The sequence below is a fragment of the Cebus imitator genome, unplaced genomic scaffold (genome assembly GCF_001604975.1).
Source record: "Cebus imitator isolate Cc_AM_T3 unplaced genomic scaffold, Cebus_imitator-1.0 Scaffold48, whole genome shotgun sequence".
NCBI classification, from domain to species: Eukaryota; Metazoa; Chordata; class Mammalia; order Primates; family Cebidae; genus Cebus; species Cebus imitator.
In genome coordinates this window covers 6,081,125-6,101,269 of record NW_016107363.1, presented here as the reverse complement: position 1 = coordinate 6,101,269, position 20,145 = coordinate 6,081,125, and the positions used below count along the sequence as shown (strand labels likewise).

General features: G+C 35.9%; 1 protein-coding gene across 6 annotated transcripts in view; it reads right to left on the bottom strand.

The window, feature by feature from the left end:
* Window positions 1-20,145, bottom strand: part of CFAP20DC (CFAP20 domain containing) — a 288,204-nt gene that overhangs the window by 105,390 nt on the left and 162,669 nt on the right. For 3 of the 6 annotated variants that reach the window (XR_001824890.2, XM_017527405.2, XM_017527407.2), the window contains exons 8-12: window positions 10,769-10,905; window positions 9,916-10,078; window positions 8,515-8,634; window positions 7,426-7,548; window positions 4,741-5,075 (exon numbers count right to left, since the gene is read on the bottom strand). Coding sequence is in view for 5 of the 6 variants with exons in the window: in XM_017527405.2 (XP_017382894.1) it covers window positions 4,741-5,075; window positions 7,426-7,548; window positions 8,515-8,634; window positions 9,916-10,078; window positions 10,769-10,905 (878 nt within the window). In the remaining variant the exon portion in view is untranslated. Of the gene's footprint in view, window positions 1-4,740; window positions 5,076-7,425; window positions 7,549-8,514; window positions 8,635-9,915; window positions 10,079-10,768; window positions 10,906-19,942; window positions 19,996-20,145 lie in introns of those variants that run through there. The other 3 variants (XM_037738075.1, XM_017527406.2, XM_017527412.2) reach the window with 3 other exon arrangements.

Below are 20,145 nucleotides of genomic sequence, written 5' to 3'. Positions count from 1 at the left end.
GACCTCAGACTGTTGTGCTGGCAGTGAGCATTTCAAGCCCGTGAATCTTAGCTTGCTGGGCTCCACTGGGGTGGAACTTGCCTAGCCAGACCACCTGGCTCCCTGGCTTCAGCCCGCTTTCCAGGGGAGTGAACAGTTGTGTCTTGTTGGCATTCCAGGTGCCACTGGGGTATGAAAAAAAAAACAAAAAACAAAAAACTCCTGCAGCTAGCTTGGTGTCTGCCCAAACAGCTCCCTAGTTTTGTGCTTGAAATCCATGGCCCTGGTGGTGAAGGCACCAGAGGGAATCTCCTGGTCTGCCAGTTGCAAAGACCATGGGAATAGCATAGTATCTGGGCTGGAGTAAACCATTCCTCCCGATACAGTCTCTCACAGCTTCCTGTGGCTAGAGGAGGGAAATTCCCTGACCCCTTGGGCTTCCTGCATGAGGCAATGCCCAGCCCTGCTTTGGCTTGCCCTCTTTGGACTGCATCCACTGTCCAACCACTCCACATGAGATGAACAGAGAACCTCAGTTGGAAATGGAGAAATCACCTGTCTTCTGCGTTGATCTCGCTGGGAGCTGCAGACCAGAGCTGTTCCAATTCGGCCATTTTGCCAGCAAATCTGACTTCATGTTCTTTTAACTGACAACACTTTAAAGATTTCTTGTAAAAACTACTATCTTCAACCAAATCCTTATCTGTAAGATTTCTATCATTTAGCAAAAATGGCGAATATTAGATTGCAAATAGACAAGCATTTTGTAACCTTCTTTATCTTCTTATAACAAAGCAAAGCCAAGTCACAAGAACCAAGAGATCTGTGACTTTTTTAGAGAAAAGCTTCAATAGATAATAATAAAGTCATGTAGGTGTGAACAGCCTAAAAAGATTACTTATACAGAATAAATATTAATTTGACTGGAAGGTATACAGAGTATGTTATGTTCTAATTCATAATACATAGGAATAAAAATGCAAGGCAATATATTAAAATAAACTCTTTCCATTTTTTCCCAACACATAAACTAAAATTTAAAAGTATCTAAAACTACACAGAAATATAAGAAGACCACTGTGGACTAAATATTCTTTCCTTATGTGTTCGTGTGTGCAAGAAAGCAGTTAAAAATTATTACTTGGCTGGGTGCAGTGGCTCACGCCTGTAATCCCAACACTTTGGGAGGCTGAGGTGGGGGGATCACAAAGTCAGGAGATCAAGACCATCCTTGCCAACATGATGAAACCCCATCTCTATTAAAAATACAAAAATTAGCCAGGCATGGTGATGCATGCCTGTAATCCTAGCTACTCGAGAGACTGAGGCAGGAGAATAATTTCAACCAGGCAGTCAGAGGTTGCAGTGAGCTGAGATTGCACCACTGCACTCCAGCCTGGAACAGAGCGAGACTCCATCTAAAAAAAAAAATCATTATTCAAGTATGTAGGGGTGAGTGTTTTATAGTATAATCCAGCAACATATGCTATCAAAAATATATAATATAATATAGCTTAACTACTGACCACTAAAAAAAAGTCTTGAAAGTAACGACAGCAAGAAAGCTGGGAGGATGGACTAAAATGGTCCTTTTAATCTGTTGTTCATATATTTATTCTTTGCGGGCTTCCATAGAGTTAGATGGAGAGAAGATACGAAAGCCTTCTGGCTAATCTGAACACTATAGGTAGTCAGTCCACATAATTCATGTCCAAATACGAAGAATTTTGGGGGTCCAAATGTCCCAATTTGGACTATTATACAAGACAAATTACTTGTCCTCGCAAATATCTGCTTCAATATGTGATACATAACCAGAATTCAGGGAAAATATGGTAGTATTTCTAGGTAAAAACCTGAAGTATGGGAATAATAAAATATTAATATAAGGCTAATGATTTCAAGTTGCAAAACCAAGTGTATACACTAGAAGCCATGATGGGAATAATAACATAAAATATAAAATAGAGACAATAACAGTTGCATGCGTTTGTTTCTTTCAGATGTTGCAATAATATGAAAGACACTCTATTTTAATAGCTTTCCTAAAAAATTCATTTTACATGGTAGTCTTGATTTTATAGCTCATGAAATATTGTTTCTGTAGTACATTTTTCAAATAAGAACAACTTCAAAATTAATTGAGTACCAGAAATATTAGTATATAGGCTGCCTAGGGATAAAATATATAATAAAGCAAAGAGTAAGGTTAAGAGTATATGCAAAAAATTCATACTTTTGAGGCTCCAACAGTAAGCTCTCAGCTGTGAATTAATGATTAGTAACTTCAATTACAAAGACAATGTGTCACTGAAAGCTAATTTTAATTAGCTTTTACTATTGTATGTGTACTTTTCTTCTATCCTAATAATATGATTTAATTTTGCCTAGTTTATATGTTACTGAATACATCTAATTTTCCTTTAAAAATACTCAGTGGCCTAACATCAAATAAAGTCTTTTAATTGCAAGTTATAAACTTCAAGCACAATAAGTAATATAATTGTTATTCACTTGTCCACCATTATTTACAACTTGACATTATGTTTTCCTGAAGTATAATTATAAAGGTAAGGATATAACATTCTAAAATAATGCAATTAATAGTAAGGATGCCTTAATTAACTAAACTGATTTTTCTTCAAAGACTATATGTAAATAAACATTGTAAACATGTAGCCTAATTTCCCATTGATTTATACAATTAATAAATAAAAGAAGTTATCCTCCAGGAAAAGAAATGACCAAAAATACAATAGAAGAAAAAATCCAATTTTGTTACAAAGAGGTCATTGCACATTCTAAAACTTGTTTAAATATAGCCTACATTTTTGTTGGTCCTGTTTTTGTATCTTAGCTTGTATCTTGTTAGTTTCTGTAAAAACAAACCCTAAAGCTTGATAATGTGGCAAGCTTCTCCCCTCTCTCCGGCTGCCACTCTTAATAGGCTCCGACTAAAGGTTGGCCAGTGCTAGTGGTGGCAATGAGATGTTCTCACCACAGGCTCTAGCCATATGCGACTGGTCACCTTGATGGGCATGGCACAGTGACCAGATAGCCCTGCCAGTGAAAGCTTGGGTAATGCATGATAAATTTGTTTTCAATTTTATGTAGTTGGTAATAAATATACATCTGCATAATAAACGGTGAAGTATGTCAGAGACAGAGTAGCTACAACAAAAGAAAGCATTAAGCGATATCGAATTAAAATGTTCAGAGCTGCTATTCTTCATTTTCCCATGAAACTCTCTATTGTTTCTTCTAAAGGCTTAGCCTTTCTATAGATGGAAAAGGTAAGTCCTTCATGGGGTGTTATTTAAAGGGCAGTTACCCATAATACTTCCCTCACAGTTTTCCAGAGAATTACCATTTCCCATCTGCCATGAAATGCTCACTATTAGATTGATGCTTTTGGGGTAGTAAGAAAGATGGTGCTGTGCATGTGGGAAGGGGATGAGCCTATTCTATTCATAAAATGAAGTGAATTAGCCAGTTAATACCATGGAAGGATTATCAGTGGGATGAGGACACTATTAGGTGCTGAAGACATATGTCCATATTTTTATAGTTTTATGTTATTAAAGGTGAAAGGAACAAATGTGTTCAGCAGCAACACTTAAAATGCTAGCATCAAATGTACTATTATGTATAAAAGGATTTGAGTAGGTTTATGTTTGGTATGACTAATTGTTTCATCACACTCAGAAGCAAGAATATTATGAAAAAGGATCCTCCATGCACTTTGCTGAAGAAACTCATTAAAAGTTGGAAAAACCCATAATTACTGCTTAAGCAAGCCCACTATATTCTCAGCGGCCTCTGAAGGTTGGTGCTATGGACTTAATCTGTGCCTCACTGTCCAAAAAGGGATTCTCAATTACTTACAGTTATAAAAACATTTTGTGGGCACATATAAAAAGGTTTTCTAGTTATTTCTATAATATCTATATAGAAATGCTTTGTACATTTTCAGTAACCCTAAAGCTGATTGTATTCTGCTTTTGGAATATTTTTTTCCAGAAAGCATGAATGACCATCATTATAAATAAAGCTGAAGAAATTCCACAAATAAATGCACTTCATATGGGGAAAACATTATCAATGTACTAGGTTTTAAACAAATATTTCTAAACTATATTCAGTTTGATTTGACATATTTTTAAACTTTTTATGAATTTACGAATTTATAGGATATATTTGTATTCTAAATAATTCCAAACAGCTTCCTGTAAGGCAAGTCCCAGCACTAATCCATGACTCATTATCTCAACTTTAATTGGCACAACTCTTCAAATTCAGGGACCGTATGGAAAATAATGAGTCCTAATAGGTCTAAGGTGAAAAGATGGCAGGGGAGTAAGGAAGCCAGAAAACCATCAATTTAGAAAGCTTAGCAACACAATTTCCCCAGAGATCCAGAACAATGTGTTCTCAATGTTTTACTGGTCTTGCTATCATGTCTCTAAACTGCATATCATTTTTCATTCTGTGAGACAAAGATTAAAGTGAAAAAACAGAAAGAAACCAAAAACTGGTTTCTATAATTAAAAATGAAATCGGCTGACTGTTAATTAAAAAAAAAAAGACGGTAGTTTAAAGTTACCATAACAACCTAATGCAACTGTTGACTGACATGGCAATCTGTTGCATTTTTATAAATAGCAGTTGATTTTCCCTCTTTCATTTCAACTTGTTTTAGTGCTTATTGGAGCTAATGGAACAACTGTGCTTCAAGACTACTTCACTTATCAAGGAGTGTACCTTTTCACTGCTGTCACCACCGTAAAAATCATCCTCTGATTGGGCGTCTCTGCTTTTCACACTGTTATCCTCTTTTAGATCCAAAATAAATGAGAGCTCCTCTGGGGACATAGTCTGAGTCTTTCCATGAGGTGCCGATCGTGGTCTTGATGAAAAAGTGAAAATGTCCTTTGGAACACTCTGAGATTCCTCTGCCTGCTGGTCATGTTCACTGTCCTTGCTGGCTTCCAGACACAGATGTGACAGATTGGAGGAGTCATCATCCAGAAGTAGAGACTGTCTGCTAGATGCCAGATATGAAATGTGATCAGCATTTTCAGGAAAGATCCACTCATCTGATAGTTGGAAAAGATGACAAAAATTAGAGTAGTGCTCCATAAAAGTGTTATTTCAGGCAGGTAGTTAGGCTAAAATTTCTTGTTGTCAGAACAGATTTATCAAATAATGCAAAAGCCAAGGAAGGCAATTAATCCACCATCTTGTAACCTGCTAAACATTCTACCCATATATCAGTGCCTTTAGCTACGGGCAACTCATTTGCACTTCCTCTCCATATGAGTTAAAACACTGATCAGGAATTTTATAAGTCTGAAATAATTATCACCTGTCTTGCAGCAAGTTCTTTATAGGACAACCTTATTAATTTAACATTCCAGAGGGGGAAAGTCTTCCAAATTTAAAAGGAGTTGAGTTATTAATATCTCCTTTTAACTGCAGGAGGACAGATTACTTAACCAGCTTCTTTAAACAAAATATCTGATCTTTATTCAGATTACAAATCATGGAGGAGAGGAAACCATGAAAAGGTTGGCAGTCATTTCCTCTCCATTCCACTGATTCAAACAGAACAATTCACAGGCTAAACCAAGTAGACTTTTCAAGTAATAGTAAATACACAGACATATTTGCTAATCCGAGCAGTGGATTCTGCTAGGTGAAAAAGGCCTTTAAGTTTATAAGAGAGAATGCTTTGATATGAAAAATCTTTTAGCATATAACTTTTTTCTTTAAAATACTGTACACTGCTACTGGGAAATATAGATTTTTATAAAAACTTTTAAAGACTTCAATCTTTTATACTACATTGAGATAGAGTTTATAGCTCTATGATCCTGACAAATTGAAAAGGACAGATCTTGATAGTGATATCATTAAAAGCATGCTTTCTTCTTTAGAATGACAGTAGGAAAAAGTTGAGCATTTTCTCAATGTAGTCTATTTTTCTTGAAGTTTGCTTTTTTTTTTTTTCCAGCTTATTTCATTGGTAAATCCTGCAGAACCACAGTGTAGTCATGGTAATTTTACACCTGCTTCTTGAATTGTATTATATTTATGATCACAATAAAAGTAACCAAAAGAGATTTGGAACCCTAAAGCCCATGATGCAAAAGCAAAAGCAAAAGAACGCACAAAAATCTGTAATAAAAATAACTTTGATGGTACAACTAAAACACAATTGTATCTATCTGTTTTGTAACTTAAGGCTACCATTACATAATATAGCTTGCCTGTAAAAAAGGTGATCAATGCATACTTTTTAGACAAAATCTACCAGGGACAAGGCTTCCATATACTGAGGGACATGAGTCTACAGGCATATGGCCAATTGCAGGCTGAGTGTAGTTCTTCTGCCCACCTTCACAGATGGGTGCAGGGGCATATGGTCCTGGGTCATTGTAGCTGTGGGCCAGTGAACTAAATTCATTCACTGGGCTCCCCTATTTTGGACAGCAAACTCTTTTGCATGGTGCTGGGTACATGGCAGGTCCTTTGCAAGCAAATTAGGTGCTTTACAAGAGCTGAAAAATGTTACAAAAGCCAATAGGTTGCATTATGTATATGGACATGTGAAGGAAACGGAGGAAAAGATACTAGGAATCTTCATTATGCACTTATAAACAATTTGTATGACCTATTACCAAACATATTATAAACTGTCAAAAAGTCAAAGTAAAAAGGGTGTTTTACACCAAACTAACTCTAATTATCTCACTGCCACATGCTTTTTATGGAATTTGCAGTTTTACCTCAAGTATTTCCATATCATTTGTAATGAATAATTTGGTGTGTTTTCTTAGAAAAATATGTAAATTACTGTGTAATCACAATATTGCAGCAAACAAGATAAATGCAAGAATGATCACCTAAACATCTAATTAGTTTTTCTACACAGTCAGATTTATGCTAGAGACACTAATTGCGCCTAACATTTTAATGAAGGTTTCAATATTGCATAAATAAGACTGACAAACCACAAACAATTTTCATTTATTTTCTTTTTCCCCTTGCCCAAAAACAATTTGCCTTTGTAAAAGTAGCACACACCTGCTAGGTAAGATATGTTGCTGGGCTTAATGCTCTCAGCTCCAACCACCTCTATTATAAAGAGGACTGGAGAAATGCAACAATTGATCATCTCTGGGGAGGGTGACAGTGTCATGGGAAAACGTCAGTTTTAAACTTTTGTTGTGAAAAGGATGACCATTAAAACTTGAAAATAAAAAAATACTCTTTCATCCATTAAGGTTTGACATAAAATTGAGGTTAAATAAGGAGGTTTACAAAAACTTACACATTTTAGCAAATTGGCTGCATCACCACTTTTCAAAATGACTGGATTTGAAATATTTGCCATATTTATATTTTATTAATTATTACCAGATATGGTGTAATGAAGATGCCAACCTGACTGATCAGGAGACTGGGGTCCTAGAGTGATGGAGTTCAACAGCTCTGCTCCTTGTTGGGACACAGTAGTGAGGACAGTTGATGCTTTATCTTCATTCCTACTATTTCCTGAAGAGCTGCCTTTATTGAAATGAACATTTTCCATATTATTACTTCTTTTGAAATTTATAAAAAGCAAATTTTGAATAACAGTTTACTTTGGTATACTTTACTATTTGATTAAAAGCAAATTAGAAGTAACACTATGAATTGAATGCAGTTTTTTTTTCAGTAGACTGTTTTAAGCTGCATTTTTATAGAGGTTCACCTTAAAATTCTTTGATATTTGCACAGGGATATTTTCGATTTAAGTTTTACAATATGTGATAAAAAAATGCCAAAACCCATAAAATTTTTAAAGGATCTTATATTTTTTCCTTGGGTTCCACATAAAGTGAAGTTGAGTTTTCTTTAAATTATAATTCTTAATAAATGAGACTCTTTTTGACCAAGCTTTTTTCAGCAGCATGTTAAGAAAATGGATCTTAAGGCATTATTGCAAAATTAATTTTCTATCTATTTTTTTAATGAAAAGCATGAAACCTAGCAGGCTAAAATTCAGCCAACCCAGGAATCTTATATTTTTGAGAAATTTTAACCTACAATATATCATATGGTGAAGAATCCAAAGGGAGAGACAGCAAGTGTAAACAACAATCTGAAAAGAGCCCAGTTTAAAAAGACACAAATGAAACATAAAAATTATAATAAAGTTCAATTTTAGTAAAGTCTACTAGTGGGAACTTCTATCACGTTTGGGCCATTTTTTCAAAAACAATAACTTAAGCTTATTTAGTCTTTGAGAGTAAAAGTAGGAATTCCTTTATTTCTGTGGTACCGTCTATGTCTATTTAATCCAGCAAATCTCCGTTAGAGCTCTAAAGCAATTCTTTTGCAGAAAATTTGATTTCCATAATCCTTGTAGAACAGACATTTATATTTTAAATGGATTGGTTCATAATCCTTTGAAATTTACAACCTGCAGAGACAGATTCCATTGCCCTGAATAATATACAGCTATAAGATAGGATTGAAGTAGTGCCATACCGCTGGGTGTCTCTGTCCTTTCTCTGCTGGTGCTTTTTAACCATAATCTTCTTCTGTTATTATTCTTATCTGCTGATGGTTCTTGAGGGGGATGCGGATGCATAATATGTAGATTGGCTGCTACATTTTCATATCAAAGAACAAAAGCCAGAACAGAAAGTGCTACATGGCTTGAAGTAACTCAGTAAATACAATTATCAGTATAATGAGAATATTCATGTATAATTCTGACATAACATGAAGACACAAAGTATATCAAAAATACAACTTCATAGAAAATAGGCATTTATTCCTATTCCAATATTGGGATCCTATCAGGCTTTCAAAGTTATTGACATACTCTATTCGTGTAGTATAACCTTATAGAGGGCTAAAGTAATTTTACTAATGTTAATAAGACTACATGGTATATGAAAAAACATTTAAAAAAATGAAATTGACAGCCAACACAGAAAAACTAATTCTTCCTTTAAAACAGGAAGCGTAGATAATTATACATTCAACAAGAGTTTAGAGAGCAGCTTCCAAAGGAGCCCTGGAGAATGGAGGTCAAACCTGAAGAAGAATTTTTAAGTATGATTTAATTTTGCAATAATAATAATCATAGCAGTATTTAACATTTCCTGAATGCTGAATTTCTTGGTGCAATATTATGCACTTAACTGGTTTTTCCTTTGAATTCTCAAAATGACCCTTTGAGGCACCTGCTATTTGTTATTAGTATTAGTGCCAGTAGTAATGCTACTCCCATTGTACAGAGGAGAAAACTGAGGTTCACAGCATTTAAAAAACTTGATCAAGGCCTCACTGACAGGCAGCTGGGACTGGAAATCTATTTATTAATTTCCTTATCTCAGTTTCATACTTCGAGAGGGAAATTTTCTGTGATAGTGACAATTTCTGAATCAAATAAGATGAACTTAAATTTCACATTCTTTGCTTGCCTTTAAATCTCTATCTATAAAATGAGACAAAAATCCTTTTTCACGTACAGGGTTTTTTAAATTTTATTTTTGTTGTTGTATCAGTGAGAGAAAAGAAAGAGTACTTTACAAATGGAAGAGATTAATTAAAATATAAAATTAAGCTAAGAACACATAAAACACACATGGCATTTCCAAAAATAGTGATAATGGAATGCTATTTTATTTCTGCATCAGTTATCATTAAATAAAAACCTAGGGTATTATAGCAATTTGAAATAGCGGAGAAAATAGAATGATTTTAGAAGCTAATAAGAGAATTTAAAACATATTTCAAAATCCACCACCCTTTTCATTATTAAATGACAATTCTCTAGACATAAGATCTAGACTTGAATATAACTGCTGATTTATCTTAACAAGAACATTTCTCACTATTTTCACTAGCTATCAATCTTTATGCATGATTCTTTCTTACCATGAATAGGTATAGTCTGTTTTATCTGGTGAATGTTTTCTTTATTTCCTTGCTCCTCAGACTCAGATATCAGTAAGGCTGACATTTCTGTACCATTAACACACTTCTCTACAGTGGACGGCTGGCATGATCGGTTATTTTTGGACCCAATGGATCTCACTGTCTGTAAAGATAAGGAATGAATCTGTACATTTTAAAATATAATCACTACATTTGTTTTCTGTAGAAGCTACATAGACAAAATAATATTTGGACCAATGAAGAGTGAGAAAAAAAAACTAGAGAAAATGAGGTTAAGAAGTGAGGGAAAGGGAAATTATTACAGAAAACTAGAAATGGAAAGAGAAAAATAATGAGATAAAATAGAAGACATGCAAGTCTCCTAGACACATAAATTAAAATGTGCTTATTTGCTACACTCCATCTTCAGTAGGTAGAAGATGAATTAAAAATCACTGTGTATGTCAGAAATTCAGAGGAAATTAAAAATAAAAAACCTAACATTTGAGAATCTGTTCATCATAAGGTGTCTAGTTATGATCCAACTCTTTCTCTGAAGGAGATGGCAAAACATGCTCACTTATATTTGCCTTTAAATTTTGTGAACATATTTAATGAAAAGAATACTTGAAAATGTTAATTATGTTGACGTGACACAAAAGAAACTCTTTTGAAGTCTTTTAAAATCCAGAATTTCTGTTCCAAATTTATTCATGCCTTCTGCTTTTGGCATGTCATGTCGTGTCTGTCTGTCTGTCTGTCTGTCTCTCCCTCCCTCCCACTACAAGGGGAAGAAAGTCTTCCCTTACCAGGTCAATTGTACTTAGATAAACTCTTCAAACCTTGCTCCTACCTCGCTGGATATCCTCATGTTATTCCTTTTGCCAGAGAGTGGAGGTGGCCCAAGAACTTTGGATCCAAAGGCGATATGACAAACATCTTGATTTTTACTGTTCCGTGCACTACCTGTTCCTCTGTTAACGAATTGATCTGTTTTGTTAAAGGAAGGTAATAACAGTCCATTAATGGATGTAATGACCAACATCACATTGCAATCTTTCTGAAAATCCAGTCCAGTTGCCATGGGATCCAAATCCTCCCTCCCCCGTCAGCACTTATTAAAAACACAGATATGAGGGCCCAACATCAAAGATATAAGATGTATAGAATTAAAATCTTGGAGGTGTCACAATACCTTTAATAAGCTCCCCCAAGTAATTTTTATACTCGCCATCATTTGAGAACAACTACCACAAAGTGTTTCAAAAAAAAAAAAAAAAAAGGAAAAGCTACTATAAAAATACATCTTATTTTCTTTTTAAGGAAATAATTTAAATAAAATTATTCAACTCAACTGAACAAATATTTAACTGAGTACTGTCTTAGGCGTTTCTTAGAGGCTGTGACACAAAATGGAGCCTGGAGACAGGGATAAGACCAGTAACAGGTCACCAACGTAAGGCAGACCATCGGGAGTGAAGAATAAGTGATCTCTTCATGGACCATGAATGACTGATACAATTTCAAGCATAAGAGAAGCAGGATGCCCTAGGCAGAAGAAAGTACTGGAGTAAAGGCATGGAAGAAGGGAAGGGCAGGGTGTGCTTGGGAGTCAGGAAGTGGCTGATTTAGCTGGAAGAAGAGGCTAGGGTCAAACTGAAAAGAGCCTTAAAATGTGAAGAGCCTATTCTAAATTTGGTAGGCAACAAGGAATCCCTGAAGGTTTTAGGGAGAAAGACAGCAAAACGGTGTCACCTTCAGCATAGGGCAGGTGTGCTCACCAAATCCTGCTGCCTGCCTTTCTGCACACACAGCTAAATTATGTTTCTGAGCATTCCCTGCAGTTAGTTATATGGGCCACATGACTGAATTTTTTTTTTTTTTCCTTTTGAGACAGAGGCTTGCTCTGTCACCCAGGCTGGAGTGCACTGGCGTGTTCTCGGCTCACTGCAACCTCTGCCTCCTGGGTTCAAGCGATTCTCGTGCCTCAACCTCCTGAGCAACTGGGACTACAGCCACAAACCACGATGTCTGGCTAATTTTTGTATTTTTAGTAGAGATGGGGTTTCACCATGTTAGCCAGGCTAGTCTCCAACTCCTGACCTCAGGTGATTAGCCCACCTCGGCCTCCCAACATGCTGGGATTACAGGTGTGAGCCACTGCGCCGGACCCATGTGACTGAATTCTGGCTAATGGACTGTGAGAAGTTTCAGCCATTTCCTGCTCCCTAAAGCCCCCAGCAGAATGCCCCATGCTCTCTATTCCCTCACCTCCTGACAAGATGTAGAAGATCTTATGGAGGACTTTAAGGGCTCCAGGGAAGCCACTAGATGCAGGTCCCTGAATGACCACATAAAAGGCTTCCCAAGGAACTCCTAATTGGACTACAACTGAGGGGTTCTTTGTGACTGCAATTAGCATCCTCTGACTAACAGGGCAAGTGAGAGTGATGGCCCTTAACCAGAAGGCCTTCTGCTGTGACCCACTTGTAGGACAGAACAAACTTAAATATTACAATGATGGCCACAAGTAAGTCCACATTTGCCCACCAGTCCTGGACATGTATGAGCTACTGGCCACCTCCTGTCTGACCTACTCCCTGCAAAAATTCCTATAGCTAGTTAGTTGGTCTCATTAGCCTCTGCTGTAGAGCTATAATTTTACATAATTGGGGGATTAAAAACCACTCTCATGCATTGGCATAAGAAAAGACACACAGGTTTGTGAAAATATACCATACTCAGCAAGATCCAGACATTTAGGTCTGACTGGATGTAGTGTGTGTATGTATGGGTGTGTGGATCTGTTTCATTTGTAATAAATAAATCTGAAGATATGGGCAGGGGCTAGATTGCTGAAGTGAACTGAAAGAATTTTTGCTGGACAGAAGATATGAGGTAGACGTTGAAGTGGTGAGGAGCTATATACCATATCAGTTTTCCTGAAATTCTTAAAGCCCTATTAGGTAGGAGAGAAATTCCATTTGTCTAAAGAGCAGAATCAGAACTAATGAGTAGAATTTACTTCAGGAAGCTTTGAGTCCAATATAAGGGTCATCTTTCTCTAAACATGTCTGGTTGTTGAGGTGGTAAGTTTTCTGTCTTTTTGAAGGTTCTCAAGCAGAAGTCTGGATAGCTACGCTGGATGCTGTCAGGCAGATTCAGACATCAGGTGACTCCCTAATTTATATCTCTTAGCCTAGGCCTCTCTTCTGAGCTCCATTCCTTACATCCAGTAGCCTCTTTACCAGCTCCTCTTCAGTGTCTCAAAGGCACCTTAAACTGGAAACCTGGTCTAATGAATGGAATCACAATCCAACTGGTTTGAAAAGTCAGAGCCCAGGTGTCATACTTGACACCTTCCCCCAGTCTCTCCATATCTAATCCATGTCTGCTTCCTTCCATCTCCTCCACCAGCACTGACATCCAAGCAAGCCATCCTCCTTCTTTTGGATGATGACAAAGCCTCTCACGTGACTTCCTGTGTGCAGTCTGGTGTCCCATGCCACCCCTCTTCCAAAATGCAGACAGAGAGGTTTTATACAAACATAAATCTAATTGAGTCATTCTCTTTCCTTCACTTAAAGTTCTTGAATGACATCCCTGCTGCTCTCAGGAGTAAGACGAAAAGCTCTTAACATTGCCCACAAAACCCTGCATGTTCTGACATGTCTTAGTGTCTTATACCTTTCATTTTCTGCTCTCTTGGCAGATGGGCCTTCTCAGTTCTTTCTGCCTGCCAGACGGTTTGTGCATGCTGTTCCTGCATGAAGGCTTTTCCTTTCCTTCTTGGCCTTTATGCCTCAGCTCGCATATCACTTCCTCAGACAAGTCTTTGCAGACCTTCCTGATTGAGGTAAGTTCCTCTAATATAAGCCCTTCCATAAACTTTCCCTCATAGAACTTGTCAGAATTGAACTTTTACACGTGTCCATGGGATTCTCTAATTAATGTGTGATTCAGTAGATATAAACTCAGTGGCTTGCTTTTGTCACCCTGAACTGCCAGCACCTAGCCCAGCGCTTGACACAGAATAGGCACATAATAGTTCCTTGCTGAGCAAAATCAATGAATTGTTAAATGAAATGAGTCAGAAGGGAAGTTGGATTAAATGACTCAAATATGTCTAACTAAGGTTTGAATTTCATTTTAAGAGAAATCTACCTGGGAGTTTTATGTGTGAATCAAAAAGGAAGACCGGACAGGTCTAGGCAACTCCAGGATGTGAGGGATGGGAGAGAAGGGATAACAATGAACAAGACGCTGATGTTCACATAAATGATGAAGCTCTCAACAGCTGCAGTGCTACGGCACCACAGTCAGCTGCTTTTCGGACTGCACGTGAAATTTCCTAGTGTCACCACATAGACTTGGCTATGTGTGTATCTGTATTTTTTTTTTTTTTACCAGCCATTTATAGATATCCAATCGGAGTCAATAAAAGTTAGTCTCTCACAATTGACAATAGGAAGAAATGACACTCACATTCCAGACCCATTGGAAAAATCTATTATAGTCAATATTTCTGCCTTTTGTGACTAAGTAGAACAAATTCTAGGCTATTTCTCAAATGTTAATTTTGTCAGAGAAAAATGGCTGCTGAGTACTGAGGGGCTACCTGGGACATGGTGTGGGCCTGGGAAGGAGTTCTGTATCAGCACAGGGCCTTTCTTCTCTCTTCCAATCCTGGGAACTCAATGTTCAAACAAGGGCCTATTTTTCTGTTCAAATATTTTACAAGAAAAATTTCCTGAAGTTTTATCATATTCTTTATCTATAAGCAAGTTTCCCCTCAATTAATGTAAGTTCTTTATAGAAAGACCATAAATTTGGCACTGTATATACCTCCATCAGCTGAGCCCAGCTTAGCACACTGTAGGCAATGGATAAATCTCACCAAAATTATGGAAAAATAAAAATTAAATAGAACTTTTGTGGGGAGGGAGTATATTAGAAATCATACTGACACAGTTCCAACTAAAATTTGACAAAATGAACACATTAATCAGTTCATAGTTATTAACAAAATTAAAACTCCTAAATACTTCAAATTTCTTAGAGGAATCTCTTGCTTAGTAGTGGACACCCAGAGTCTATTAAAGATACACCCACACCTGATGTGTTATCATCCCCTAAATCACAGAAAACAGACATTCTATATTTCATAATCCTATCTACTATGGAATTCCTTTAAAGAGTAATCTACCACAGCATATTTAATGTTTATTTTTAAAAATTTTGCACATTTTGGTACATTTTATTTTCCACAAAGTATACCAATATTCCACTATTTAGTGTCTCTTTAATAAATAGACCTCATTAAACTTGTTATTATAATGAACACACCAATTCTTAAATCCTGCTTCACTTTAATAAATCTGTGTATAATCATATTGTCACAATTACCTCTACAAATATGTATTGTGCCATGCATCTATCATAATCGGGTCCTAATTAACATCTACTAAGAAAAGTAATTTAGAACTTTGGTTTCTAAAATAAAAAGTGGAAGAGACGAAGTTTCCATAATGAGAAAAATCTTAATAAAAGAAAACTACAAACAGAAACGCATGCTTTTGAATTCTAAGAGGAGTTCTTTTAAGAGCTTATATCAATATGCATAATATGAGGTTAAAAATCAAGATTAGATTAAAGTCATGCTCTAGGCATTTCATTTTCTTGAGTTTGCAGAAAATGAACTTGGTGTAGGTCAGAGATGTTACCATTAATTATTTTGCTATTTTACTGAGAGGTACATGCCTTTGTAGTTAGATTGTAAAACCTGAGGGTCTACTCTCTAATTGTCTTTTAGAAAAATAAATATTCATTTTTGTCTCAAGATACAGTGTTCTAATTATTATCGTCATTTAAGTTTGCACAGTTTTCAAGGCTTAACCAGAAAAACCTGCTGAATCTTTAACTCTAATCACTGAGGGGTCATGCTCAGGACTTACATCTATTATTAACAATCAAATCGGAATTAAAGCTGGTACCAAAAGTCCAGACTTTGAATTGGATTACTTTTCATTGTAGTATGTATGCATTGTTATTAAGAATGTATCAAATACAAAAAATGCTGATTTTGTACAGCAGTATTATTTTAGACAAGGTACTTAACCTTTCTAAACTTCACCTCTTCATCCAGAAGATTGGGATACTAATAGTACTGAAGTCATGGCATTTTTTATTAGAGTACATGAAACAATGCATGTAACATGTTGAATGCTGTGCCCAGTAGGGAGTAATATGTTACGAATACCTAGTAAACATGCTATTTATATCGTTCATCATGAATACCGTGTAACAGTTTACAAAGTCTGTTCACAGTCATTTATGCGTTTCTTCTTACACCCTTTGAGTAGTGACTAGGCACTTGGTTGGGGAGGTATTGCTCTACTACTGTGTAAGACAGGGAGTAAGGTGGACATGGCCACCTCCTTCAAAGAGCTCAGAGTCTAAAGGGGCAGATGGGTGTTAAAGCAAGTAATTTATAAATAACTACATGATTATAGCTGTGATAAGAGCTATGAAGGAACAGTTCGAAAAGTTCTAAGTGTATTTAACAGGAGATTGGTATCTAGTCTTTCAGGTCAGAGTAATAAGTTTCAACTTGAGACTTAAAGGGTGATGAATATCAGGATACACGCTCAGTCTCTGCAATTTCCAATCACCTGTGCAGTATTATATTCCATGTCCACAGAAGAAGAAACTGAGGCTTACAATGTTTAGAGATCTGTCCACACTCAGAGCAGGGGGCTCAGAAGCCAAGTGCCCGAATGCCTCTTAGTGTGTGTGTGTGTGTGTGTGTGTGTGTGTGTGTGTGTGTGTGTGTGTGTGTGTGTTTTAACCACATATGATGATGCCCTCTGTGGATCAGGAGGTCATTGAAGCAGATTCTTCCCATACCCACTTATTTTCTTTGCAATTTTGTAAAGCTATCTAACTTAAAATTTTTGTTTTGCTACCTGAAAAACTGGGTTTATTAATGATTATATAAATTAAGTATCAAAACTGCATGAATATGATAATTCAGTGCATGTGATGAGAACTAATGAGGTTTATGAGGAATCCAACACAGAACATAATACCATAATATCCATTTTCAGAGGGGATAGAGTTGTGGGGACCAGGGAGGGCAGGAAAAAGGGAGCAGGGCAAACTGAAGTGGCTTCAGTACCAGGCAGGTAACACACACATGGCAAGCAGGCTCATGCAGAATGTAGGGCAGCTGTGGCTAATTTGAGATTGCATGCCCAATGCAAAGTATTTTAATTAAAAGCTTTTTTAGGCCTGTTGGAGGACTGTAAGACTGTAAACCCAGAAAGCCCAATGAAAAGAAAAGCAAATAGGCAAATGACTAAAGCAGGAAGGGCCCTGCGCAATTAAAATGTCTTCAACTTTTGTAAATAATTAAAACCAGACCTTAGCTTTACCTCATTAATAAAAAGTTTAAGATACTTTTTGAAAGGCAATAAAATAATATTAAAAACTAAAATTAGATCTTTTTCTCCTCTTAACTGGAGTAGGGCCTTAGACAATGTATAAATATCATTTGTGTGTAAAGTTAGGATATTTAGACATGATAAAAAGTAATAAAGCACAGGATATTGCTTTTCTTCATAAACTCTTAATTTATTAAAAAGTCAGAATTGGCCTACTTTTTTTCTTTACTCTTAATGAGCAAATAAATTTTTTTTTAGGGAAACAAGTTTATAATTTCAAGAAAACTTTCCATTTTGGATAACCAGCACAGCTTGTTTACGAGCCATGGTAGATAATTTCCATCATTTGGGCTTGGAAATAGGGCAAGAGAAGAAGAGAAGAAGGCCTTCTAGGAAAATGATGCTTAAAACTATTATGGTAATGAGAAATTGCTTAAAGGGAGTCAGCAGTTAAGAATGCAGCTCTGAAAGCAGCCTGCCTGGTCAAATCCCAGGCCCACAGGTCACTACTTGATCTTTGCAAGCCTCAGTTTCCTCATCTACAAAATGGTGATTATTGAGTAAAGTTAACAATAATGTATTGTATATTTCAAAACAGCTAGAAGGAAGGTTTTGAATTCTCATCACCAAGAAATAATAAATGCTCAAGGTGATGGATGTGTTAACTTCTCTGATTTGATTATTACATGCAGTTTATACATGAATTGAAATATCATGCTGTACCCCACAAATATGTACAGTTATGTATGAATCATAAAAGGGTGATTATGATGGTATCTACATAAAAAGGTGAGAAAGAGGGTTAAATGTATAAACTATGTAAAGGGTTCAGTGCTTAGAACACAATAAAAACTACTAAATGGTAGCTCTGATTACAATGATGATGATTTATTGCTAAATACCCTTATCTGCTCAAATCATTTGGCTAGTATGTCATTCTTTCATTTAATTACTCAATCAACAAATATTTACTGAGCTCCTGGAAAGTACTAAGCATTGAGCTAGGTGCTAGGAATACAACAATAAATAGGATCCTGCAGTTTTCAGGCTTATATTCTAGTGGGCAAGACAGCAATAAGGAAGCAATCAAGTGAACAGGAAAATATCAGGTAGCGATAAATGCTGTGCTGAAAGTAAAAACTGGGTGATGTGACAGAAAGAGTGTCTTGGGGGTTGATGGAGGGCATTGATATTATAGCCCTGAGTTCACCAGTAGTGAAAAAGTATCTGAAAAGTCACAGTTCAATTGAAGTCTCTCAAAATTCATACTGATATAGCATAGATAACCATATATTATGTATTTCCCTATTAAACCATAAATTAAAAAGTTGTTTAATATTTATACAGAGACTTTGCTAATAATTCTTGATTTCCTTATTAAATATTTTAATTAAAATATTGATATTAAACAGAGAAATGTATTTTAATTTTACAAGTCTTAGAATTTTTCAAAGTACAGAAAAGTATAAAGAAGAAACCAGAAATGTCCCATAATTACTCGGACATAATACAATCATTGACATAAATCATGAATATAATTGGAAAATTAAAATTCTGTAATAGAGAAGGATATAAAACTAGAAGTAAAAGACTTATCTTACTGCTCCTATCTCCATTAGTCCCTGTTCTCAAAGGTAATTATCAAGTTTCTTGTGTTTCCTTAAAAAAATGTATGCATATATCATACGTAGATAACTATCTTTTTTATTTCTATCAATGAGATCATACTGAAACAGCATTCTTGGTTTCTATTTTTCACTGACTGACACAGCTTTGAGACCTTTCTAGGCCATCACAGGCAGAGCAGATCATTCTTGGTAAAACTGCAATGATATCTTATTGTGTGGTTATTGAGTCACTTCCCTACTGTACACAAGTAGTTTGTCTCCAGGTTTTTGCTATTACAAGCAATGTAGCCATAAACATCTAAAAAAGAAATGTAAAGGTAGGTATGAGTCAATCCTGCTAAAGTAACACAATTGTCAAACTGACTAAATGCATTCAATATTATGTTTTATATTAATAAAGTTCTTTCAATATTTGGCAGAAAATTTACAGAAAAATTAAAATTCACTCTACCAATGGTTTTTGACGTTTTTCTATAAGATTCCACAGATATTGATCAATAAGATCCATATTTAATGGATATTTTACACTTAAAATTTTTTAAACGAAGGAATGTCATTAGTTATGTTTCACTTTTATTGACGATAGGAAAGAGGATACATGATTCAAACGTAAGTGATGATGTAGTTTATTTTGAATTATCACACCTTAGAACTAAAAATTGTGAGATCTCTTTAACCAACAATCCTAAGACAAGGCTAAGCAAAAGTCTGAGTTTAGAAAAGAAGAAATTAATGAGTGTCTTGGTTTATTCTGAAGTCAGAATCTAACTCCTTTTCCTTTTAGGTTATCCTACTTCACAGTGGATTTTAAAAAATTTGAATCTTGCTTTCATAGTGTATAACCAAGAGAAGAATTTTTAATAAAGATTTCACCACTGCCAAAAATAGATGATTATTTCATGTTTTGTTTTTTTTTTTTTTTTAATTCCATGTGTTTTGCTTGATGTATTAATTTACCCATTTGCAATTGTGCTAGGAGCTAGGGATGTCAGTCTCTTCTGACTTAAAAAGGAGTAAAAATCCAGTAAGATGGCTGCTGTGGGCCGGGCGCGGTGGCTCAAGCCTGTAATCCCAGCACTGTGGGAGGCCGAGGCGGGTGGATCACGAGGTCAAGAGATCGAGACCATCCTGGTCAACATGGTGAAACCCCGTCTCTACTA